This window comes from Typha latifolia, chromosome 7, assembly GCF_019914945.1.
Source record: "Typha latifolia isolate L0001 chromosome 7, TyphaL0001v2, whole genome shotgun sequence".
NCBI lineage: Eukaryota > Viridiplantae > Streptophyta > Magnoliopsida > Poales > Typhaceae > Typha > Typha latifolia.
Genome location: NC_133092.1, coordinates 8134347 through 8160996, shown reverse-complemented (window position 1 = coordinate 8160996; position 26650 = coordinate 8134347). Strand labels below are relative to the sequence as shown.

At 38.7% G+C, this 26650-nt stretch overlaps 1 protein-coding gene across 1 annotated transcript; it reads left to right on the top strand.

Moving 5' to 3' along the window:
• The first annotated feature begins 956 nt into the window (after positions 1–956).
• On the top strand, positions 957–1715 carry LOC140792233 (probable tRNA-splicing endonuclease subunit Sen2). The gene has a single exon (XM_073143090.1). It carries the CDS (start codon positions 957–959, stop codon positions 1713–1715), a length of 759 nt encoding a protein of 252 aa, XP_072999191.1.
• The last annotated feature ends 24935 nt before the right edge of the window (positions 1716–26650 follow it).

Genomic DNA, 26650 nt, shown 5'->3' with positions numbered 1-26650 from the left:
CCTCTATCCATTTTGGAGCAAATTTGGGAAGATGTGACGATGGACTTCATTGAAAAACTGCCCCAGGTCAGAGGACATATGGTGGTGATGGTGGTGGTCGATTGGTTGACAAAGAGTGCGCACTTTTCAACTCTAGCGCACCTGTACACTACAAGGAAGGTAGCATAAATTTTTGTGAAGGAAGTAGCCTAGTTGCATGGAATGCTAAGGTCAATAGTTTCAGACCGTGACCCGATCTTCATGAGTCAGTTTTGGCAAGAATACTATAAACAACAAGGTACTGAACTGAAAATGAGCTCAGCGCATCATCAGCAAACTAACGGGCAATTCGAAGTCGTTAATTGCTACCTCGAGCAATATTTGTGATGCTTCGCCGGGGAGCAACCGAAGAGATGGCTAGCTTACCTACCTTGGGCGGAGTACTCATACAACACGGCTCATCACACCGCTATTAGGATGACCCCTTTTGAGATTGTTTATGGGCGCGTACTCCCAATATTGAGATCATATGTCCGACCGAGCACACCTGACCATACCGACATAGATGAGGTACTAGTGGAACGGGATGAGGTACTATTTACGTGTTTTATTTAGGGCTACAGTGAAATAGACCATTTTTGGTATTAAGTTTGAGATGTTAGCCATTTCAGTAAAGAAAAAAAATTCAATAGGTCTAGTTTGGTCAAAAACATGAGAAAGACAGCAAATTCAATTACCTATTGAAAAAAGTAACATAACTTACATAATAACTGAAGCCATAACTATATCCATTCCTGGAGCTAAGTTCTTAGATAAATTGCAATGGGAAACAAAAGAATTTTCAACAGAAATATTTTCTTGCTTTGTAATTACTAATAGCAACATTGTAATTTCACGTCCAATATTGGTTTATCGCAGGATTAAAATCAAGTGACTCAGATTACTCCCTTTTGAGAGTAAATTCCCATTTTTTAGCCATGTATCTTTCAGCACCAAGATGGAAGGGTAAAGGCTTTGCAGCCATAGCCAGTGCAAATCATATGTCAGCTATAGTCGTGCAACTTCAAAGCTCTCTATCACTGTCTGGATCTATTGCTTTGCTATCAGGCTGTGATGCTTTACTCAAAGCTGGACCAGAGTTGGTTAACCTTCTAAATCAGTCATCATTTGGCAAGAAAATTGCCACTTCTAACAAAGACAACAAGCAGTGGTTCCAGTTGGGTCCAGAGGAGGCTTTCTATCTTTGCCATGCTTTGAGGTGCCTTAAGATCTCAAGAGATAGTGATGAACCAATGACTGATGTGGAATTATGGGATCACTTGAGAACAAAAAGGAAACCATTCCCTGAATTCTACAAGGCATACTCGCATCTGCGGTCTAAGAATTGGATCGTGCGATCTGGATTGCAGTACGGAGTATATTTTGTTGCTTATCGCCACCACCCTGCCCTTGTCCACTCGGAATATGCAGTACTTGTGGTTTCAGAAAGTGAAGATGATGAGAGCAATGGTCGACTGAGAGTGTGGTCTGACCTGCACTGCACACTTCGGGCCTGTAGGGGTGTTGCAAAGACATTGTTAGTTCTTAGCATAAAGAAATGTGGCATTGGGAAAGATTCATTGAATTGTTTGAAGGAACTCATTGTGAATGAGAGGGCAATCACACGACGGATACCAGAGCAGCGACATGAAGATTGTGACTTGGTTGAAGCTGATGATGCTGATGGAATTCTATGAGGGGAGCAATGTTCATGCAACTGCTGGTCTCACAATTTATGTCCCAATAGCTGCTATTCTGGACTCCAATTGCTGGTCATGTTCCTCGTCTGCTACACCCGCTGGTCATGTTCCTCGTCTACTACATGATATTGGAGTTATTTGTCATGGACTTCTCTAAAATTCTAGTTTTTTCTTTTATAAGTCCACGGATGGCATGCAGCTGTTTTCATTGGATTTGCAAGGATAAAAGTATCAAACATTCCATCAGATGCTTCCAGTAAAATGAAGTCACCGGACATTCCATAATGCCAGTCACTGTCCTGAAGAAGCAACGGAATATCAATATCATAGATGATATCCATTGTGTATATGATATTAATTGTTAGAACATAAAAATATAAAAATCAATCTTTATTTGTTATTGGGAGCATGACTGTAATCAATGTATGATAAGAGTTGTAAACAAGGGAAATCCAAAATATTTAGTACAATCATCAATAAATATCATAAAGGTTTTTTGCATATATATCCTGCAAAAATATTATTTGTTTGTATGCCTTCTAAAATTGATATTTATATACATGCTCCTCAAAACATACAATTTGTGCATGTATATTCTTTAAAACTTATTTTTTGCATAGATACCTCTTGCAGTTAACTAACTGTGAAAATTTAAATAATTTAAATATAAAAAATAAAAATATGGGCATGCATGTAAATTTCTCGCTAAAGTTGACATTTATATGTATGCCCTTCAAAGCATACGGTTTGTGCATGTATATTCTTTAAAACAGTCTTTGTATAGATACCTCTTACAGTTAACTAACTATTAAACTTTGAATAATTTAAATATAAAAAGATAAAAATATGGGCATACATGTAAATATTGACTTTAGAGGAGTATATAAGTAAATAAGACTCTTTAACGGTATGCGAGCAACAAAACCCTATTATAAAATACTACTTACCGGTTCAGGTAGTTGTTCTTTGGAGTACCTTTACTTATTGTATCTCGTGTAATAGGATTTTGAAGTCAAGAGATCATGGCTTCATTGTCCAAATTATGCTCTATCATACAAGGTGTATTAGATGATCCATTACTTTCAATCCCTTGACCTTCTTCCCCTACATTGGAGGCAATCCCATAGTACCAAGTTTCGTTAGAATTCCCAACTAAGAAATCACATTGTAGAAGAAGATAAATGATTTGCCCCTTATCTTGTCACCCAATAAACGAAACAAATAACAAAGAATGTCATTTCTTTTTTAATTTAAAAAATAAGTTGATATCACTTTACATAAAAAAAATGTAGTGAAATTTTCACCTTAATAACGTCATTCATCCCCATCAGCATCATCATCCGACACTAGTTTATGAAGTGTATTGTCTCATCCTCATCCACCTCTATCTTTCAGGGTTTTGTATGACCTATGAAGCTCACATAGATACCTCCATCTATTTCAACTAATTGTTATAAGATAGACAAATTTTCTCTTTTCAATCACTCTCTCTCTTTGTCATGTTGGTTGCGCAGTAGACTTAGTGACTATATCTTCATGCTTGTCCGAGTAAGGTAGGGTTACTATTATGACCTAATCTCAGCTCTTGACTCAAGCTCGGGTGTAGGAACACAGTTTGCAAAGTCGATGGAGAATATTCACTAGATATTCGTCTGATGCTGAAAAATTATGAAACTGTAATAACCCAGGTAAAAAAAAAAAAGAAAAGAAAGAAAAAAAAAATAGCTGCTAGGCATGACGCGATCGACCATTCTATGGCCGGCCTCGTGCCCAACATGCTGTGGCAATAGTGGGAGGTGCCACGCACCTCCATCGAGCCACTTTTCTTGGCGTCGTGGCGACATGTGGAGGTGGGACCAAGCCCACCGGCCACTCCACCACTGCCATGTGACCAACCAGACCTCTCTCTCTCTTCCTCTCTCTCTCTACTCTCTCTGTCTCTCTAATTTTTCCTCTTTTGCTTCCTCTCATTCTCTCGATCTCTCTCTCTCTAACTCTCCCTCTCTCTCTCTCCCACTAGTCCCCAATAGCTACTGACCACCGGGAAGAGCCGCCGTCAACCTTCTACCCACCGGTGAGTCTCTCTCCTTCCTTCTCTCTCTCTCTCTGTGTGTCTTTCTTTAGTCTTACCGTTTCCTCTCGATGCCGCTGGAGGTTTCAGCCGTCGGCGAAAGGCCCCTTTCCTTCTTCTTCTTCTTCTTCTCCCATTTTTTCCCCTTGGGCAAGAAGCACCTTGCAGGTGCTGGGCTCAGCACCTGCTGTGTTGAGGTGCTGGGCTGAGCCTAGCACTATGTATAGTTATTTTTTTAAAATTATTATTGATGACTATTTAAATTATAATTGATTATGTTATTAGATATTTAATTATTGTAGTTAATCTAATGTATTTAATTTATATGAATTAAATCTAATTATATCATGGTTAGTAAATAAATCTAATTATAACAGGTTTAGCAAAATACCTGCAATATAAATTACTATATCAATCGTCGCTAGGTATAGTAATTATTAGAGTTAGGTATATATATTTATATGTAATTATTTTCATTTTTAATTCTTATTTTCTTAATTATCAAAGAGAATAATTGGCAGATAATTATGGTTAATAAATAACAAAACAAATATAGGAATTAAGAGTATACGATTACAATGAGAAATTTTCTTCTAGTCAAGTTAGTTCTAATTAGTGGAAAGACTGACATTATATGTTATAAATAATTTCAGATTTTGACCTCGTGAACCTAGCTATTGAGGACTAATTGTTGTTGTAGCAACGTGAACGAGTGGTTGTCTAGTAATTTCAGTTGTGGTGAGTAGTCTTATCCCCTAGACGCCTTTCTCAAATTAGGTTATATTATATATTATGTACATGCATGTTTTGGCCTCTAGCATAATTATATGACTTTATCTAGAGATGATTACAATCGAGCATATTTTATTATGCATGTAATTAGGCTAATCTTAGATATGAGTATGATGATAATATATAGAGATAATTAAAGATGACTATACTGTTATAATTTTATATCTAGATGATCTGTAGTAGGAGTATGCATGTGTTAGATATATGGTTGGAGTTTGCATTGTATCATCTTTCTCTTGGCTTCTTTACCACATAAATTCCTGAGTTGCATGATTTGTTATAGTACTACATATATGCATATGATCTATCATGTATTAAAAAATTATAAAAATACTTGTGTATGTGATATGATGGCTAAAACTGTATCTAGTCTGGACCGGTACTAGATATACTCTTAGCATATGACAAAGTATAGTGATGACTAATGGTTGTACTCTTAGCGTATGACAGGGTACAACTATCATTGATATACCCTTAGTGTATGGCAGGGTATGATTTTCTTCTAAGATACCCTTAGCGTATAGTAGGGTATGATTTATCTCCAAAGATACTCTTTAGCGTATGACAAAATATGCTCTGAGCTTGTGGCTTGATGTGTATCGAGTTTGGGACCAAGTACCGTAGTCCAACATGGTGGATGATATTCAGGGTTGAGACAGATGATTGTGATAGTGAGAGATATGTGGATTATATTTGGCTTTGACATATGATTATTTAGTGGTTGGCATGCATCATGCATCATCATTGATGTGACTAATATCACTGGATCATGATTATTATACTCCATATATTGTTATATTGAGTGATGTTATATTATAATTTCATCATGAGTTGGTTGAGGATATAATATGCTTATTCTTGAGACAATCTTGATTTCATTTATATATATGTTGTTGAGAATATATATATACATGCTCATATATGGCATCATATTCCTTTTTAATTCATATTATCCAATACACGATTTACTCTCTGTTTGACTTCACTGATTCGGGGTAAGGTCTATTCACTAAGCCTCTAGCTTATGATTCTCTTTATTTTTCTCCTTTCAAAAAACCTAAGTGAGCGAGTGAAGCAGGATACTCTCTTAGAGGTCTTGCCAGTGAGTGAAGAGTAGAGTGTGGTTAGTGTTATACTGATAGGGTCTGATACCAATTGATAAGTTCTCGAACCAAAGATAGGCTACGCAATGATTCCTTCAAGATCTAGATGTATTACAAGAATTAGTCCGCGCAATCGTGAAAAAATATTCGTCAAATATTCTCTAGTAGTCAGAAAATTACCATATGGGTTAGATTCATAACTTCCTAATATACAATTTTCGTATTTATGCCCTTCGCAGATTCAAATTGCAACTGGGATGAAAACACGGAATAACGTGGGTGATGGTGGTCGTGACGGGTGGAGTGGATGTTAGGGTTATGGATGGATATGGAGATGAAGGTGGATTGTGGATGTGATTAAGGGATATAGACGAAGGGAACGAAGTGGTCGAGATCCCACAACTCCTATGGCTCCTCAAATAGTCCAAAAAATTTATCTAATAAATTAGACAATTCAATGGTAGTACCTAAACTCGTTTGAGGCTCATCTCCTACTAGTCCTAACTGAAGAAGATAGGCCAAATCATACGCACAAGGCAGCCCCACCATAGGTTGCATCGCAGGAATTGGCGAAGACCTAACGCCATCAAGCCGCACATCTTTGTTTCCTTCTTTAAATTTCATCCACATGCTCCGAAAATCAAATATGACGGATCGCAAACTCTGTAACCACTGAGTGCCAAGGACAATATTCGACCCTCGTAGCGCCAACGGATACAAGTCCACAATGATGTCGTGTCCTTGCACTTGTATACCGACCCGGCAACACAAGCTCTTTGCCTTAAACTTCGTGCCGCCTCCAATAGCAACGTCGAATCCCGTGGTCGATTCAACATCCAAACCCAATCTCCTCACTAACCTCTCATCTAGAAAGTTGTGTGTACTCTCCAAATCGATGAGGATGTGCACACAATGCTTTCTAATGAGTCTGTCTACCTGTAATGTCCTCGGCGTGGAAGTACCCGAATATGCTTGCATCAAAATTTCAGCTTAGATACCTTCCTCCACGCCCTCCTCAATGGCCTCCTCGGGGACCTCCTCTAGATTCTCTCCTTCATCAACAACCTCATCATCCTCCTCAAGATCATCGATGATCATCACACTCCCGATCGATTTAGAGCACCGATGACCGGGGGTGAAATATTCATCGTATCGAAAGCAAAGGCCCTTCGCTCTTCACTCCACTTGGACAGGTGTGAGAGTTCGAACGGGGGATCTTGTGCCTTCTCTAACATCGGAAGGTCTCAAAGGTGGTCGTGGTCTTGTGCTAGCAGCCACTATGTTTGAACCCATAGAATTTCGAATCGGTGTTCTAAGTGCAAACCGCCTATCTCGGTTGCCCAATTAGTTTTTGCTGCCATCTTTAGAGCCTTATACTTTTGCTCCATCCTCATGGCCTTCTCAAAGGCCTCCTCAAGAGTAGTAGGACAAAGAGCACGTGCATCCGCCTGTATCTCATCCTGCAACCTTGAAATAAATGTGCTCATCAATGTCGGTTCGGGCCAAGGTGTTTCACAACGATTACTAACTCTTTCCACCTCTGTCCGATCTGCAGATGCTACTGGGTCATAGGTGCGTAATGTCGGAGCCATGTGTCCAATCCCGTCGATCGCGTTCGACCGCGCCCGATCGCGTTCGAATGCGCCCGATCGCGTTCGAACGCACAAAAGCATTCTCTTGTCGATGCGAACGTGATGTAAGCATTCGAACGCGGTGTTCGAATGTGCCCGACCGCGTTCGAACGTGCATTTCGTGTTCTCTATTTTTGCGAACTGATACGAATCAGATCAAATCGAATCACATCAAAGGGAGATTAGGCTCAATGGATTGAGTCTAATTATCTTATCTGGTTATTTGGTTTAATTAGAGTCTTAGTAGATTAGGATTTTATTTAATTAGAAAGTTATGGATATGACCCAATTGATTTTGTAATTTGCTGACTAAAGGAGAATATCTTATGAATATTTTTCCACGGTTGCACGGGTTACTTCCTACAATAAATTCAGATCATAAGGAATTATTACGTAGCCGATCTTTTGGTTCCAGATCCTACCAATTTGGTATCAGAGCCTAACACGAATCTAATGTAGGTGTTCGCAAGGGTTTTCGAACGCGACACCTTCCGCGTTCGAACGTGATCTACATGAATTTTATTTTAATGAAAATAAATAACTAGTGCAATAAGAAAAGTCTCTAACAAGGTGTATCAACCCACCACGTTTCCCCCACCTTGCCCTCAAGGTGTAAAGTTAGGGAAATGCTCCAAGATGTCCGTCTCCAACTCCCATGTCACCTCATCAAATGGCTTGCCAAGCCACTCAACTAGAATCTCCATCTCTAATTTGGTACCATGACGTCGTCGGCAACTAGCAAGTACGCAAACTGGCTCTACGATCTCTATTTCCTCCAACCGCTCCGGTAGAGCTGATCCAATAACCTCATGATCTCCAATGCGCTCCCTCAGCAATGAAACATGGAAGAGAGGATGCACTCTCGACCCTTCCGGCAGCTCCAAACGATATGCAACCGGACCGATACGCTCTAACATTCGAAACGGACCAAAGTAGCAATGTGCTAACTTTTGGTTACGCATCGGATGCAAGGTCACCTGTTGATATGGTTGTACTCTCACAAATACCCAACTGTCGATGTCGAACTCTTGCTCTCGATAGCTATGATTATAAACTTGCTTCATGCGGTTTTGAGCAAGTTTAAGATTGGCACTTTTAGGTTTTTATTTGTTGGCAATTGTGTACGAAATATTCTAAGTGTATTTTTTCATGTATATGAGCTTTACACAGGTCTAGAATATCTCTGGTTTGAAGAATTGCAAGATTATTGGAGAAAAGCCGTCGAGTTCACACCGCGTTCACAAACGCGTTCAAACGCGTAATCTGCGTTCACACAGATAGAGAGCCGCGTTCACAAATACGTTCAAACACGGGTACTGCGTTCACACAGACAGAGAGCCGCGTTCACAAACGCGTTTGAACGCGAGTACTGCGTTCACACAGACAGAGAGACGGGTTCACAAACGCGTTTGAACGCGAGTACTACGTTCACACAGACCGAGAGCTGCGTTCACAAATGCATTCGAACGCAACCTGAAGAATTCAAGTTGTCGCGTTCGAACACACTCGGGCCTGTTTGAACGCACCTGAGTTCAAGTCATGCCGTTCGAACGCACCTGGGCCGCGTTCGAACGCACCAACGAAGTTTGATAAAATTGGAGTTTCGTGAGTACGGATAAGACTTGGATTTGGCTCTATCTTGGAGATCATATATAAGGATTGTGATGCCCTATCTTGAGGGTGGTTGAAGAAGCATTATTAAAGGAGACTTCTTGAGGCTACATCGGTTCTTCAACTATCAATGTTCCACTCATCTACAAAACTTAATCTTTCGTCTTAAGGGCTATCTAGACGAAAGATCAATCTCGAGGGTTACTGAGGTTGGACTTCAATCATGAGAAGCAGTGAATCGTGGGTTCTAGAGAGCAAGACTGAGAGGAACAAAGTCGTTTGGATCGACGGGTTGTTTTGTGAGTCAGTCTTGTAACTGCTACTATTCTAGTGATTGGTTTTGATCCGAGTTTGGATCCGTGGTTTTTTCCCGTTTGGGTTTTTCCACGTTAAAATCTTGGCGTTCATCTCTGCTTTCATTCTTAATATTTCTACAGACTTTTACTTAAGCGAACGAGTGATATCATTGCCTAGTATTTAGATACATACTTGTGTCTAGGGTTTTTTCAATTGGTATCAGAGCAGGTTCTCTCACCTTTGAGAGAGATCAAATAGGCATAGATTTTCATAGAGATGGACCATCATCTATTAGACCTCCTATCCTAGATGGATCAAATTATGGATATTGGAAAGCTAGGATGAGAGCTTACTTGAAGTCTATAGATGAATGAGTATGGTTTGCCGTTGTGAACGGTTGGAGTCCACTAATGTACATGGTGGATGATAAACTTGCTGATAAACTGATAGAGTCATGGGATAGGTCAGACTATGAAAAAGTTGGATGAAATAGCAAGGCAATAAATGCAATTTTTAATTGTGTTTCCTCGGAAGAATTTAGAAGAATCTCTACTTGTGAGATAGCAAAAGAAGCTTGGACGATCTTAGAAACTACTCACGAAGGAACTATGGCTGTAAAACTTTCTAAACTTCAGAGGTTGACTACTAGTTTTGAAACTCTACGTGTGGAGGCGAATGAGATATTTGATGAGTTTTATGCAAAGCTGAGTGATATAGTCAACTCCAGTTTCAACCTAGGAGAGAAAATTCCTGAAAATATAATTGTCCGTAAGATCTTTAGGTCTCTTCCACAGAGGTTTCGGGTGAAAGTTACAGCTATTGAGGAAAGTAAGGACATTGATTCTATGAAAGTTGAACAATTGGTAGGAAATGTACAAACATTTGAGTCCGGCCTTTCAAAACCGAGGAAGTCCAAAAGGATTGCCCTATCCATAGTTGAACAAAGTATATAGGAGTCTGATGATGAAGGTGATTTAGATGTTGAGATGTTGGCCATGTTCGTCAAAAAGTTTAATAAATTCTTTCGAAAGCCAAACAAGTTGAATGCTGAAAAACTTGAGAAAAGCAAAGAATTTGTGAAAAAGAAGAATACTGTGAGTTCGAACACATGTGTGACCAACAATGGTGTCAAACAGAAAAATAGGAATTCTGAGAATAAAGTTCGATGTTTTGAATGTTCTGGTTTTGGATACATAGCTCAAGAATGCCCTAATCGTCTTAAGAAAAAGGGTAAAGCTATGAAAGTTACTTGGGATGACTCAGATGAATCTGGTGATGATTCTGAAAAAGACGAAGAAAACTTTATCGCTTTTGCCTCTTCTCTACTTAAAATTGATTCCGTTGTTGATACTGATAGTACAGATGATCGGGATATGAGATAAAATTCTCCAAAAATGATTGTACTATTCCAGATCATGGTGGTAATATTATATGTTATGGATCTAGAACATCTGATAATTGCTATGTTGTTGGAACGTCACATAAACTGAAATATAACAGTGTCTCTTTTGATATTGCAGATCTTTGGCATCAACGTCTTGAACATGTGAAACACAAGGAATTATTTACTCTGTCCAAACAAGAAATGGTAAGAGGAATACCTAAGATGAAAGAAATGTCAAAAAGAGTGTGCGGTTCGTGTCAAATTGGAAAACAAACTAGGATTTCACACAAGAAGGTAAATACAGCTACCATCGACTGTGTGCTCCAATTAGTTCACATGGACTTGATGGGTCCAACAAAAACGGAAAGTCTTGGAGGTAAACGCTATATATTCTTAATGGTCGATGATTACTCCCAGATATACCTGGGTTGCCTTTCTACGTGAGAAGTCTGAAACCTTTGAAGTTTTCAAATCACTATGCTTAAAATTGCAGAATGAAAAATCTATTACTCTAGTTAGGATTCGTTCTGATCATGGTAGAGAATTTGAAAATAAATTTTTTTCCATATTTTGCGATTCTCTTGGTATTCAACATGAATTTTCAGTTCCTATAACTCCACAACAAAACGGGATTGTGGAAAGAAAGAACCGAGTTGTGTAGAAAATGGCTAGGGTTATGTTTCACGCCAAAAAGGTTCCTTAAAGGTTTTGGGCAGAGGCGATCAATACAGCGGTGCATGTGATAAATTGTGTTTATCTAAGACCAAGTACAAAAATGACTGCATATGAAATTTGGAAAGATACATATGACGAAGAAATAGGAAAGGAGCTTGATCTGGAAATTGAGAATCAGGACGAGAACAAAGTTGAAATGAACAAAGATGACTGCAACGTACCGGAACCATCTGCTAGAGTGAAATCAGATCATCCACTGTCACAAGTGATCGGAGACGTAAATGAACCAATTAAGACAAGACGACAAATCCAAAGTGAGGTATCATTTACTTGTTATACATCTTCTTTTGAACCTAAAAATGTGAAGGAAGCATCGTTAGACGATTCTTGGGTTAATGCTATGCATGAGGAATTAGAGTAATTTTCTAGGAATGATGTTTGGTATTTAGTTCCTAGACCTAAGAATGTGAACGTCATTGGAACAAAATAGATTTACAAGAATAAAAGTGATGAACATGGCAATATAGTTCGAAATAAAGCTAGACTCGTAGCACAGGGATATACTCAGGTTGAGGGTATAGATTTTGATAAGACATTTGCTCCTATTGCTAGATTAGAATCTATTCGTATACTGCTTGCTATTGCTTGTCACTTAAAATTTAAATTGTTTCTTCGGGGCAACAAGTCGATCATTAGCTAAGGAGTTTGCAAATCTTATGCATAGTCATTTTGAGATGAGCATGATGGGTGAGTTGAAGTTCTTTTTGGGACTTCAAATTACTCAGTTGGAAAGAGGGATATTTATCGCTCAAACCAAGTATGCTAAGGATCTTGTGACTAAATTCAGTTTAGAAAATGTAAAACATGCTAGAACTTCTATGAGTACAACTACCAAACTAGGTAAGGATATTATAGAAAAAAGTATCGATCAGACACTGTATAGGAGCATGATTGGTAGTTTTTTATACTTAACTGCTAGTAGACCAGACATTGCATTTAGTGTCGGTGTGTGTGCTAAGTTTCAGTCTGAACCTAAGGAGACACATTTGTTTGCTGTGAAACGTATTATAAAATATGTCGGTGGCACAGTTGACTTAGGTATCTAGTTTACGTATGACTCGGGAGCTATCATATCTGGATACATGGACTCTGATTGGGCAGGTTCATGTGATGATAGAAAAAGTAACTCAGGTGGATGTTTTTATATTGGAAACAATCTGGTTGCTTGGCACAGTAAAAAACAAAACTCGATATCTTTATCTACTGCAGAGGCCGAGTACATTGTAGCGGGAAGTTGTTGTTCTCAGTTACTATGGATGAAACAAATGGTCAAAGATTACGGCATTGAACAATATACTATGGTGCTTTATTGTGACAACATGAGTGCTATTAATATATCGAAAAATCTTGTTCAACACTATCGTACAAAACATATTGATATCCGACATCATTTTATACGCGAGTTAGTTGAATATAAAATAATAGCACTAGAACATGTTGAGACGGAGAAACAGTTGGGTGATCTATTTACAAAACCTTTGGATTTACAAAGATTTGAGTATCTTCATACTTCTTTAGGGATTTGTGCTTTGGATTGATTTTTTTTGTTTGGTTTGCGTGTTTTGGTTTGCATGTTTCATTTTTATTATTTTTTTCGTTTCTTTTTAGGTTTTCTTTACTTTGAAATTTTCTTTGTTTTTAGTTTCAGATTTGTCGAGAGTTTTTTTGTCATATAAAAAAAAAAATTTGATGCACTCCTAGATTCAATAATATACTCTTGACATATAAATATGATTTTTCTCTTGATTCTGAGTTTTTATAGTCAATTTTGTCATCTTATAGTATATTGTATCATTTATGATTTATTCACTATCTCGACTTCTATGATAATTATACTGAAATTAATGCACTCATAATGTGTGTATATTCTTGGGTGAGCATGACATCATGAATTTTTTTTTAAATAGCTCACTATTGACGTTGATTTGCACAGTTTGACCTCATGCTTAGTCATCACAAATGTGTTCATAAAAGATCAATGAAAAGGGCTACAATGAGTTAGTGTGAAAGCCATCTTGTTTAGAGTTCAGTTTGACTCAGTATATTGCTTGCAAATTAAATGAATTTTTTTTATGTTTGTGAATATCTTCTTGCACATTGTTTGATATGTACTACAAGAAAAGGGTTACCTACTCATGTGTGAAAGCCATCATTGCACCTATATGGTTAATATATAAAAATAAATAATACAGGAAAAATTCTTGTTCGATTATGGAGAATAAGTCGAAAAGTGCAAATTTAAATACTAAATCGGTTTGACTACTGTGTTGTATCATTGTTTAAATAGGAAAGTTTATTTAAGAAGAATGTTTCATGTTATCTATGCTCACCTTGCATATGTATATTGTTATGATCAATCAAGATTAATTTAATTTTGAGTGATGCATTAGAATTGATTATAATATGTTTTTGATGATATGATTGATCTATGTATGACTTATTTCATTCGATTGTCATATTCTATGTCTTGAATCTATTTTTAATTTTTAGAGGTGCATCTCCAAAAAGATTTTTTGATTTTTTCTTAGATTTTTTACATAAAAAAAGGGCGTTCGAATGCAAATTTTTGAGTTCGAACACGGTGACTGGCGCGTTCGAACACGTAGACTAGTGCGTTCGAACACACTCGAGGATTCTTTATATATTGCGTCCGAACGCAAGGGTTTTCATCTTCCATCTTCCAAACCCTAGAAACCCTTCATTTTCTCCCTCTCAAATCTTCAAGATCTTGGTATTTTTCATCAAATTTCTCACTACAAACCTTTTTAGAGGGTAGTTCTCCTCCGGATCTAGCGTCTTTCGGCCGAATTTCTGAGTTTTTCTTCACTTTTTCGAGGTATGATCATCCATCAATTTTCCAATTTTTTTATTCAATTAAGTCTTTTGATCTTGATTGATTTCGTGCATTTTTGAGTTTTGATCACGTTAAAGTTACTATCTTGATGTTTCTTATGTGATTGAACGTGATATCTTAGAGTTTTCAAGTGAAAGATGGATTTCATTTAGGGCCTTCATGGTTTCTTGAATGTTTTTTGGATTTCTTGCTATTTTTTTAGTTGCTTTGGGCATGTATTGAACTTGCATCTTGTTTCTTTCTCAAGAATGCCTAGAAAAGCTGCAGTTTCCAAGAAACCTAGGCCGCCTTCCTCACCTACTTCGGCTCCAAAGTTTTCTACTTCAACGGCTGTAGGGCGATACAAACATAACTTTGGCACCCGTCTTGTTATCTGTGAACGACCCGTGGTCATTTCCGATTTTTCTACTTTGGGGATAGAATAGATATTTACTGAGCGAGGATGGTTATCGGTGTGTCGGATGAGCGGGACTGCTTATGTGGAAGTTGTTCGAGAATTTTTTTGTAATGCCACAGTTTTAGAACGCTGTATTCATTCTACTATTCGTGGGGTGTCTATATACATGGACTCAAATGTTATTCGTGTTGAACTTCGTCTTCCTGATAGTGAGTTCCAGTACCCCACGTCTGCTCCAATTCCTGATGTCGATGAATATGCTGGCACTGTACTGATCAAAGGGGAACGTTGGAAGGGAAACATGATGCCGCATGCGAAGCTGACACCAGTGACTCGCATGCTTCACCTATTTTGTCTGTACATTGTCACCCCCAAGACTCGACCTTCCAGTATTAGTATGGATCATGCATTCCTTCTTCATGCAATGTTAACTGGAGTTTCTGTTGATTTGGCTGCGGTGATCTATGATTCGATTCTCATAGCTGCCCAGAAAGAAGCACCTCGTGAGGGGTTACCATTTGGCATCTTTATTACAAAATTGTGCACTCAAAGTGGGGTGCGTGTGGATGCTTTGGAACCTTCTCTTACTTCGCACAAGCCGTTGGATCGGATTACTCTTAAGCGGAGTCAAGTTCACGACTAGTCGTCTCCTCTCAAGCCGTCCTCTTCCGCTGCTGGTCGCTCCTCGCACCTCGATAGTTCTGATGATAGCTCTGACAGTGACACATCTCATTCTGAGGGGGAGTTACCATAGTACTCTGACCGTTTTGATCAGCTTAGTACTCAAGTGCAGGATCTCCATTAGGCCGTGAATGATTTATGAGCTGAGCAAGCTCGTCAGGGGACTGTCCTTGACTCTGTATTGACGATTCTTCAGCGTCAGTTTCCTCCGAGTTCCTAGTCTTTGGCATTTGTGGCAAAAAGGGGGAGAGTGTCTAGGTGTGTAGGGGGAGCATGGTAATAGGGGGAGTTTATTAGTCTTTATGTCTTTCTAATCTTGCTTATAACTTTGCTTGGAGAAATTGTGATCTTTGTCTATTTACGTACTTTTGAACTTATGCTCCATTGATAACTTGTGTTTGTATTGGATTGTTTATTCATTTCAAGTTATTTTCACTTGATCTTGGATTGGTATATGTTTATTTGCAGGGATTGATGTGCAAAATATTCTAGTCTTGTTGATTGCTCAATTTGAAGTCTTTGTAATATCTTGTAACCTAGATGTTTTGTCACAAATTGCCAAAGGGGAAGATTGTTAGGTTTTTATTTGTTGGCAATTCTGTACGAAATATTCTAAGTATATTTTTTTATGTATATGAGCTTTACACAAGTCTAGAATATCTCTGGTTTGAAGAATTGCAAGATTATTGGAGAAAAGCCGTCGAGTTCACACCGCGTTCACAAATGCGTTCGAACGCAGAATCTGCGTTCACACAGATAGAGAGCCGCGTTCACAAACACGTTCGAACGCGGGTACTGCGTTCACACAGACCGAGAGCTGCGTTCACAAACGCGTTCAAACGCAACCTGAAGAATTCAAGTTGTCGCGTTCGAACGCACTCGGGCCCGTTCGAACGCACCTGAGTTCAAGTCTTGCCGTTCGAACGCACCTGGGCTGCGTTCGAACGCACCAACGAAGTTTGATAAAATTGGATTTTCGTGAGTACGGATAAGACTTGGATTTGGCTCTATCTTGGAGATTATATATAAAGATTGTGATGCCCTATCTTGAGGGTGGTTGAAGAAGCATTATTGAAGGAGACTTCTTGAGGCTACATCGGTTCTTCAACTATCAATGTTCCACTCATCTACAAAACTTAATCTTTCGTTTTAAGGGCTATCTAGACAAAAGATCAATCTCGAGGGTTACTGAGGTTGGACTTCAATCACGAGAAGCAGTGAATCGTGGGTTCTAGCATGTAAGACTGAGAAGAGCAAAGTCGTTTGGATCGACGGGTTGTTTTGTGAGTCAGTCTTGTAACTACTATTATTCTAGTGATTGGTTTTGATCCGAGTTTGGATCCGTAGTTTTTTCCCGTTTGGGTTTTTCCATGTTAAAATCTTGGCGTTCATCTCTGCTTTCCTTCTTAATATTTCTACGAACTTTTACTTAAGCGAATGAATGATATCATTGCCTAGTATTTAGATACATACTTGTGTCTAGGGTTTTTTCAGGCACGCAACCTTCTCATTGTGGCGTCTCTATCCATCAAAGCTAAGTCCACCTCCATCCGATCTACAGATGCCACTGGATCATAAACGTGTAATGTCGGAGCCGTGTGTGCATACACCGCCTCAAATAGAGTCATGTGAATACTACTGTGGTAGGCGATGTTGTAAAACCACTCCGCCCATGGTAAGAACTCCAACCATCGTCTCGACATCTCTCCAACAAAGCACCTCAAGTACTACTCAAATTCCTCGATTGACCACCTCGGTTTGGCAATCCATTTGGGGATGGTAGGCCGAACTGAAGTTCAATCAAGTCCCTGTAATCTAAAAAAGTCCATCCAAAAGTCTATCGTAAATACACGATGACGATCCGAGACAATCGTGCATGGCATGCCATGTAACCGAGCAACATTTTTCACAAAAATTTCAGCCACTGACTTGGTTGAAAATGGATGTGACAGTGCTGAAAAGTGCACATAGTTGCCTTCCATCTAGGTTGCCCTAGCATATTTTCGCTGCCATCTTGAGAGTCTTATGCTTTTGCTCCATTCTCACGGCCTTCTCAAAGGCTTCTTCAAGAGTGGTAGGACAAAGAGCACGAACATCTGCCTGTATATCCTCTCGCAGCCCTGAAATGATTGTGCTCATCAATGTTGGTTCGGGCTAAGGTGGCTCACAATGACTACTAAGTCTTTCAAATTCTGCTTGGTACTCTAATACAGTCATCCTTTGAACCATCTTGCTTAATATGACAGCAAAATCTTCATATGCCGCTATAACAACCTAACCTTTAAAAAAACATATTTTTGCATGGCACGACATGGCCGGCCTCGTGCCATGCTGCTCCCAACTACTGGCTCGGCCAACCAGGTCAGGCCAGCTAGCTCTGGTGGGCCTGCCAGCGTCTCCACCGCCTCTCTCTCCCCCTTTATATTTCTCTCTCTCTCACTCTCTTCTCTCCCTCTCTCTCAAACACTCTTCCTCTCTGTCTCTAGCTGCTATCGCCGCCGCCACCGGTGAGGTTTCTCACTTCCCCTATTTCCTTTTCTCTCCTTCTCTCTCTCTCCCTCTATCTTTCTTGCTTTGGGCTCGGGCTCGTTGGAGCCGACTTGTTATCGTACTGGATATATGTATATGATCTGTCATTTAGAAGGAAAGCATGAAATGTGATTGATAGGATACCCGAGTGGGCGCGAGGGTTAGGACGCGCTTGGTGGATGATTGATCGCTCAACATAGTCGCGATCCTGTTGGCCTTATGTCTGAAGTCGTTAGTTTGTGTGCGCAGCAGACATTCGAACACATGCTGTTCGCCAGGGCATATATGGTGAGTTATCCTCACGAGATTTCTATCAGGTAGAAGGGTGCTCAGTCTAGATGGATATTGATACTATTAGCGGATGACAAGGTATGGTTATATTTGAGATACTTCTTGTGGATGGCAGAGTATGCTCTGAGCCTTCGGGCATGATGTTGAGACAGGATACCGGGTGCTGACTGTGCATAGTGGTTTAGTATGATGATGACATATAGAGCTGACATTCATGACTAAGATGTTAAGAAATGCATATGATTTCATTATCATTTGATTACCTGATTATCGAGTTGTCAATATATATCATATATGGTTGCATTTGATATCATAGCACGGTCATGGTTGGCATGCATCATGTGTCATATTTGAGAGAGAGTTATGATGATAGTATGATATGGAGATTTGTTTACTTATTGTCGAGGAATATATACTTTTTATCAGTTATGACATATTATCTATATTTCAGTTATATATTATTGAGGTTACATTCATAGACTCAATCAGGACATGATGCTTTTTCTGATTCATATTATCCAGTACATGATTTACTCTTTGTTTAGCTTCACTAATTCGGGGTAGGGTTTATTCTCTGAGCCCTTTTGCTCATGACTCTTTTTATTTTTTTTCTAACCTTGTCAAATATGTGGTACGTAATAGCAACTTGAGATATATTGAGAAGATATTTTAGAGCGATGATGAGGTGAGCTATAGATGCGAGATGGTATAGATGATAGTTTTTATAAGAATTGAGTTGTACCAGTATTTGATATTTATACTTGTTTGTATTAGATGATGACTTATACAATATAGGTCAAATGATAGTGTACTCTTGTATTAGTTGTAGAACCGATGTAGCCTCAAGAAGTCTCCTTCAATAATGCTTCTTCAATCACCCTCAAGATAGGGCATCACAATCCTTATATATGTTCTCCAAGATAGAGCCAAATCCAAGTCTTATCCGTACTCACAAAAGTCCAAGATTGTCAAACTTCGTTGGTGCGTTGAACGCGGCCCGGGTGCGTTCGAACAGCATGACTTGATCTTAGGTGCGTTCGAACGAGCCCGAGTGCATTCGAACGCGACAACTTGAATTCTTCAAGTTGCGTTCGAACGCGTTTGTGAACGCAGCTCTCGGTTTGTGTGAACACAGTACCCGCGTTCGAACGCGTTTGTGAACGCAACTCTCTGTCTGTGTGAACACAAGTACCCGCGTTCGAACGCGTTTGTGAACGCGATGTGAACTCAACAACTTTTCTCCAATAATCTTGTAATTATTCAAACCAGAGATATTCTAGACTTGTATAAAGCTCATATATATGTAAAAATACACATAGAATATTTTGTACATAATTGCCAACATTTAAAAACCTAACAATCTCCCCCTTTGGCAATTTGTGACAAAACATCTAGTTTACAATATATTATAAAGAATTCAAAATGAGCATTCAAGTCTAGTACTTTTAGCACATCAATCCCTACAAATAAGAATATACCAATCAAAGATCAAGTGAAAATAACTAGAAATGAATAACAATCTAAACACAAGTTATTAAGCAAGCATAAGTTCACAAGTACTCAAGGAAACTTGAAAAAACCCCTAGACACACGTATGTATCTAAACACTAGGCAATGATCTCGCTCGTTCGCTTAAGTAAAAGATCGAAGAAATATAAAGAACGAAAGTAGAGATGAACACCAAGATTTTAACGTGGAAAACCCAAACGGTAAAAAACCACGGATCCAAACTCGGATCAAAACCAATCACTATGATAGTAGCAGTTACAAGACTGACTCACAAAACAACCCGTCGATCCAAACGACTTTGTTCCTCTCAGTCTTGATCGCTAGAACCCACGATTCACTGCTTCTTGTGATTGAAGTCCAATCTCAGTAACCCTCGAGATTGATCTTTCGTCTAGATAGCCCTTAAGACGAAAGATTAAGATTTGTAGATGTGAAGGGCCTTGTTTTGTTGAAGAACCGATGTAGCCTCCAAAAAGTCTCCTTGAATAATCTTCTTCAACACCCTTTGAGTTAGGGCAACACTATCCTTATATATGATCTCCAAGATATTGCCAAATCCAAGTAATATTCGTACTCACGAAAATCCAATAAATTGCAAACTTCATAGGTGCGTTCGAACGCGGCCCGAGTGCGTTCGAACGGCCTAACTTAATCTCACTTGCGTTCGAACGGGCCCAAGTGCGTTCGAACGCGACAGCTTGAATTCTTCAAGTTGCGTTCGAACGCGTTTGTGAACGCTGCTCTCGGTCTGTGTGAACGCAGTACCCGCGTTCGAACGCGTTTGTGAACGCGGCTCTCTGTCTGTGTGAACGCAGTGCCCGCGTTCGAACGCGTTTGTGAACGCGGCTCTCTGTCTGTGTGAACGCAGTGCCCGCGTTCGAACGCGCTTGTGAACGCGGCCGCGTTCGAACGCGCTTGTGAACGCGGCTGAGAACGCGACGGCTTTTCTCCAATGATCTTGAAATTCTTCACACCAGTGATATTCTAGACTTGTGTAAAGCTCATATACATGAAAAAATACACTTAAAATATTTTGTACACAATTGCCAACATATAAAAACCTAACAATCTCCCCTTTGGCAATTTGTGACAAAACACCTAGGTTACAAGATATTACCAAGATTTCAAACTGAGCAATCAACAAGTCTAGAATATTTTGCACATCAATCCCTGCAAGGAAACATATACCAAACTAAGATCAAGTGAAAATAACTTGAAATAAAAAAAATCAAAACACAAGTTATCACAAGAGCAAAAATTTAAACAGACAAAGATTAAACACACGTTATCACAATTGCTTCAAGTTAAGTTTCAAATGCCAAGATCAACCATCAAGTAAACTCCACTAAACTCCCCCTACACACCTAGACACTTAACCACTAAGACACTCTCTCCCCCTTTTTGGCACAAATGCCAAAGACTAGGAACTCGGAGGAAACTGACGATGAAGAATCGTCAACACGGAATCAAGTACAGTTCCCTGACTGTGATTTGCTCAGTACGAAGATCATTCACCGCGGAATGGAGATCCTGCACTTGAGTACTAAGATGATCGAACCGGTCCGAGTACTGAGGTAACTCCCCCTCAGTGGGAGATGAGTCATCGGCAGAGCTATCATCTGAACTGTCTAGATGCGATGACCGACCAGCGGCGGAAGAGGACGGTTTGAGAGGAGACGTCTGGTCGTGAGCTTGACTCCGCTTCAGAGTAATCCGATCCATTGGTTTCTGCGAAGTAAGTGAAGGTTCCGAAGCATCTACTCGCACCCCACTCTGAGTGCACAAATTGGTAAGAAAGATGCCAAAAGGTAATCCCTCACGAGGTGCTTCTTTCTGTGCAGCTGAGAGAATCGAATCATAGAGCACTGCAGCTAAGTCAATAGAGACTCCCGATAACATGGCATGAAGAAGGAACGCACGATCCAAACTAATGCTAGAATGTCGGGTCTTGGGGGTGACATTGTACAGACAAAAGAGGTGAAGCATGCGAGCCACAGATGTCAGCCTTGCATGTGGCATCATGTTACCTTTCCAACGTTCCCCTTTGATCAGGACTATACCGGCATAGTCATCTATATCAGGGAGTGGAGCAGACGTCGGATACTAAAACTCACCATCAGGCAAACTCAGTTCAGCACGAATAACATCGGAATCCAGGTATATAGATACACCACAAACAGTAGACCGTATACAGTGATCGAAAATCGTGGCATTACTAAAGAATTCTCGAACAACTTCCACATAAGCAGTCCCGCTCATCCGACACACTGATAACCATCCTCGTTCAGTAAAGATCTGTTCAATCCCCAACTCAGAAAAATCAGATATAACTACGGGTCTTTCACAGATAACAGGACGGGTGCCAAAATTATGCTTGTAACGACCCTCAGCCGTTGATGAAGAAAACTTGGGAGCCGAGGATGGCGAGGAAGGCGGCCTTGGTTTCTTGGTCACCGTCGTTTTCTTAGGCATTCTTGAAAAGAAAACACGTTTCAATATTCAATACATTTCCGAAAGCAACCAAAAAAATAGCAAGAAATCCAAAGAAAAATGGTAAAAACCATGAAGCACAAAAAAAAAACATCTTGTACTTGAAAAATGCTAAGATATCACGTTCAATCTCACAAGAACCATCAAGAGTTGAACATTAACGTGAGCAAAAGTTGAGAACGCACACATCACTCAAAATCAAGCAAGTGTATATTAAAAAATAATAGATGATCATACCTTGCAAATGTGGGGAGAAACTCAAAATTTTGGTGGAAAGACACTAGATCCGGAGGAGATCGACCCCCAAAAAGGATTTGAAGTGAAAAATTCGATGAAAAACACCAAGATCTTGAAGATTTGAGAAGGGGAAAATGAAGGGTTTTTAGGGTTTGGAGAATGGAAGATGAAACCCTTGGGTTCGGACGCAATATTTAAAGAACCCACGCATGCGTTCGAACTCAAGAATCCTCGTTCGAACGCCCTTTTTTTTTTTTTTATAATTTAATTTAACTAAAAACAAGGTAAAAATTTTTTTGGAGATGCACTTCTAGAATTCCAAAATATAATCAAGACATAGAATATGACAATCAAATGAAATAAGTCATACAAGATCAATCAAATCATCAAAAGCATATTATACTCAATTCGAATGCATCACTCAAAATTACATTAATCTTGATTGATCATAACGATATGCATATGCAAGATGATCATAGATAACATGAACCAATCTTCTTAAACAAACTTTACTATATAAATAATGATGCAACACAGTAGTCAAACCGACTCAGTATAGAAATTTTGCACTTTTCAACTTATTCTCCATAATACAGCAGGAATTTTTCCTGTATTTTTTTTATTGAAACATATATGTGCAATGATGGCTTTCACACATGAGTAGGTAGCCCTTTTCTTGAAATACAAATCAAACAATGTGCAAGAAGAAATTCACATATATCATTTTTTTTATTAACATTTGCAAATAATGTACTGAGTCAAACTGGACTCGAAACAAGACGGCTTTCACACTAACTCATTGCAGCCCTTTTCATTGATATTTTATAAAAATATATTTGATAACTAAGCATGAGGTCAAACTGTGCAAATCAAAGTTAATAGAGAGCTATTTAAAAAAAATATTCATGATATCATGCTCACTCAAGAATACACATACGTTATGAGGCATTAAAAAGTTATTATTATAGAAGTCGAGGGAGTGACAAATTCAAAATTGAAACAATATACTACAAGATGACAGAATTGACTATAATAACTCACAATCAAGAGAAAAATCATATTTTTATGTCAAGAGGATATTATTGAATCTAGGAGTGCATCAAATTTTTTTTTTTTATAACAAAAAAAACTCTCGACAAATCTAAAACTGAAACCAAAGAAAATTTCAGAGTAAAAGAAAACCAAAAAAAAATGAAACAAAAGAAACTCGCAAACTAAAAAGAACACAAATCCCAATAAAATCAGTCCAAAGCACAAATCCCTAAAGAAGTACGAAGATACTCAAATCTCTGTAAATCCAAAGGTTTTGTAAACAAGTCACCCAACTGTTTCTCTGTCTCAACATGTTCTAGTGCTATTGTTTTGTCTTCAACTAACTCGCGTATAAAATGATGTCGGATATCAATATGTTTTGTACGCGAGTGTTGAACAGGATTTTTCGATATATTAATAGCACTCATGTTGTCACAATAAAGCACCATAGTATCTTGTTCAATGCCATAATCCTTGACCATCTGTTTCATCCATAGTAACCGAGAACAACAACTTCCCGCCGCAATGTACTCGGCCTCCGCAATAGATAAAGATATCGAGTTTTGTTTCTTCTTGTGCCATGCAACCAGATTGTTTCCAATATAAAAACATCCACCAAGTACTTTTTCTATCATCACATGAACCCTTGCCCAATCGAATCCGTGTATGCCGATATGATAGCACCCGAGTCATAAGTAAACCGGATACCTAAATCAACCGTGCCACTAACATATTTTATGATACGTTTCACAAAGAACAAATGTGACTCCTTAGGTTCGGATCGAAACCTAGCACACACACCGACACTAAATGCAATGTCGGGTCTACTAGCCGTTAAGTACAAAAGGCTACCGATCATGCTCATATACACTGTCTGATCAACACTTTTTCCTGACATGTCCTTACCTAGTTTGGTAGTTGTACTCATAGGAGTTCTAGCATGTTTTGCAATTTCTTAACCAAATTTAGTTACAAGATCCTTAGCATACTTGGTTTGAGCGATAAAAATCCCTCTCTCCAATTGAGTAATTTGAAGCCCTAAAAAGAACTTCAACTCACCCATCATACTCATCTCAAAATGACTGTGCATGAGATCAGCAAACTCCTTAGCTAATAATTGACTCGTCGCCCCGAAGACAATGTCATCCACATATATTTGTGCCACAACTAAATTCTTGTTTTCACGTCTAATGAATAATGTCTTGTCCACTCCCCCTCGAGTGAACCCCGCATCCACTAAAAAGGTGGTCAACTTCTCATACCAAGCTCTCAGAGCTTGTTTTAGCCCGTAAAGAGCCTTTTTCAATTTAAAAACATAAGAAGGAAATTTTTGATCTTCGAAACCCTTAGGTTGTTCCACATAAACATCTTCATTCAGGATACCATTTAAGAAAGCACTTTTAACATCCATTTGAAACAATTTAAATTTTAAATGACAAGCAATGGCAAGCAGTATACGAATAGACTCTAATCTAGCAACAGGTGCAAATGTCTCATCAAAATCTATACCCTCAACCTGAGTGTATCCCCGTGCTACTAGTCTGGCTTTATTTCGAACTATATTGCCATGTTCATCACTTTTATTTTTGTAAATCCACTTTGTTCCAATAACGTTCACATTCTTAGGTCTAGGAACTAAATACCAAACATCATTCCTAGAAAATTGCTCTAATTCCTCATGCATAGCATTTACCCAAGAATCGTCTAACAATGCTTCTTTCACATTTTTAGGTTCAAAAGAAGATGTATAACAAGTAAATGATACCTCACTTTGGATTTGTCGTCTTGTCTTAATTGGTCCATTCACGTCTCCGATCACTTGTGACAGTGGATGATTTGATTTCACTCTAGCAGATGGTTCCGGTACGTTGCAGTCATTTTTGTTCATTTCAACTTTGTCCTCGTCCTTATTCTCAATTTCCAGATCAAGCTCCTTTCCTATTTCTTCATCATATGTATCTTTCCAGATTTCATAAGCAGTCATTTTTGTACCTAGTCTTAGATAAACACGATTTATCACATGTACCGTTGTATTGACCGCCTCTGCCCAAAACCTTTAAGTAACCTTTTTAACGTGAAGCATAACCCTAGCCATTTCCTACACAACTCGGTTCTTTCTTTCCACAATCCTGTTCTTTTGTGGAGTTATAGGAACTAAAAATTCATGTTGAATACCAAGAGATCGCAAAATATAGAAAAATTTTTATTTTCAAATTCTCTACCATGATCATAACGAATCCTAACTTGGGTAATAGATTTTTCATTCTACAATTTTAAACATAGTGATTTAAAAACTTCAAAGGTTTCAGACTTCTCACGTAGAAAGGCAACCCAGGTATATCTGGAGTATTCATCGACCATTAAGAATATATAGCGTTTACCTCCAAGATTTTCCGTTTTTGTTGGACCCATCAAGTCCATGTGAACTAACTGAAGCACACGGTCGGTGGTAGCTGCATTTACCTTCTTGTGTGAGATTCGAATTTATTTTCCAATTCGACATGAACCACACACTCTTTTTGACATTTCTTTCATCTTAGGTATTCCTCTTACCACTTCTTGTTTGGACAGAGTAAATAATTCCTTGTGATTCACATGTACAAGACGTTAATGCCAAAGATCTGCAATGTCGAAAGAGACACTATTACATTTCAGTTTATGTGACGTTCCAACAACATAGCAATTATCAGATGTTCTAGATCCATAACATATAACATTACCATCATGATCTAGAATAGTACAATCATTTTTGGAGAATTTTACCTCATAATCTTCATCACAAAATTGACTGATGCTCAGAAGATTTGCTTTCAAGCCTTTAACATAAATAACATTTTCTAGAATAGGAACCTCCGGAGAACGTACCTTTCCTTTACCTATTACCTTGGATGAATTACCATCTCCGAATGTCACAACTCCCCCTTCATGTTTTTCGAGATTAGAAAATAACGACTTGTCACCCGACATATGTCTTGAACAACCACTATCTAAATACCACAAATCAGAATTTAAAGCTTTTAAGGCTATATACACAACATAACATTTCAAATCACTTTTCTTGACCCATATGGCCTTTGTTTTCATCCCATAAATGAAAGCACTTCTAGATTTTTGCAAAAATTTGCAATGAGGTCAAATATGCCCTAGAATGCCGCAACGATAGCATGTCGGAACAAACCATTTTCTACTCACCTTTTGTTGAGGAGTGTGATTAAAGTTTACCTTTGGTGCTGTTGAGGATTCACCAGTTTGTAGATTCAACTTCAGTTTAGAAGCATTCATCCATGA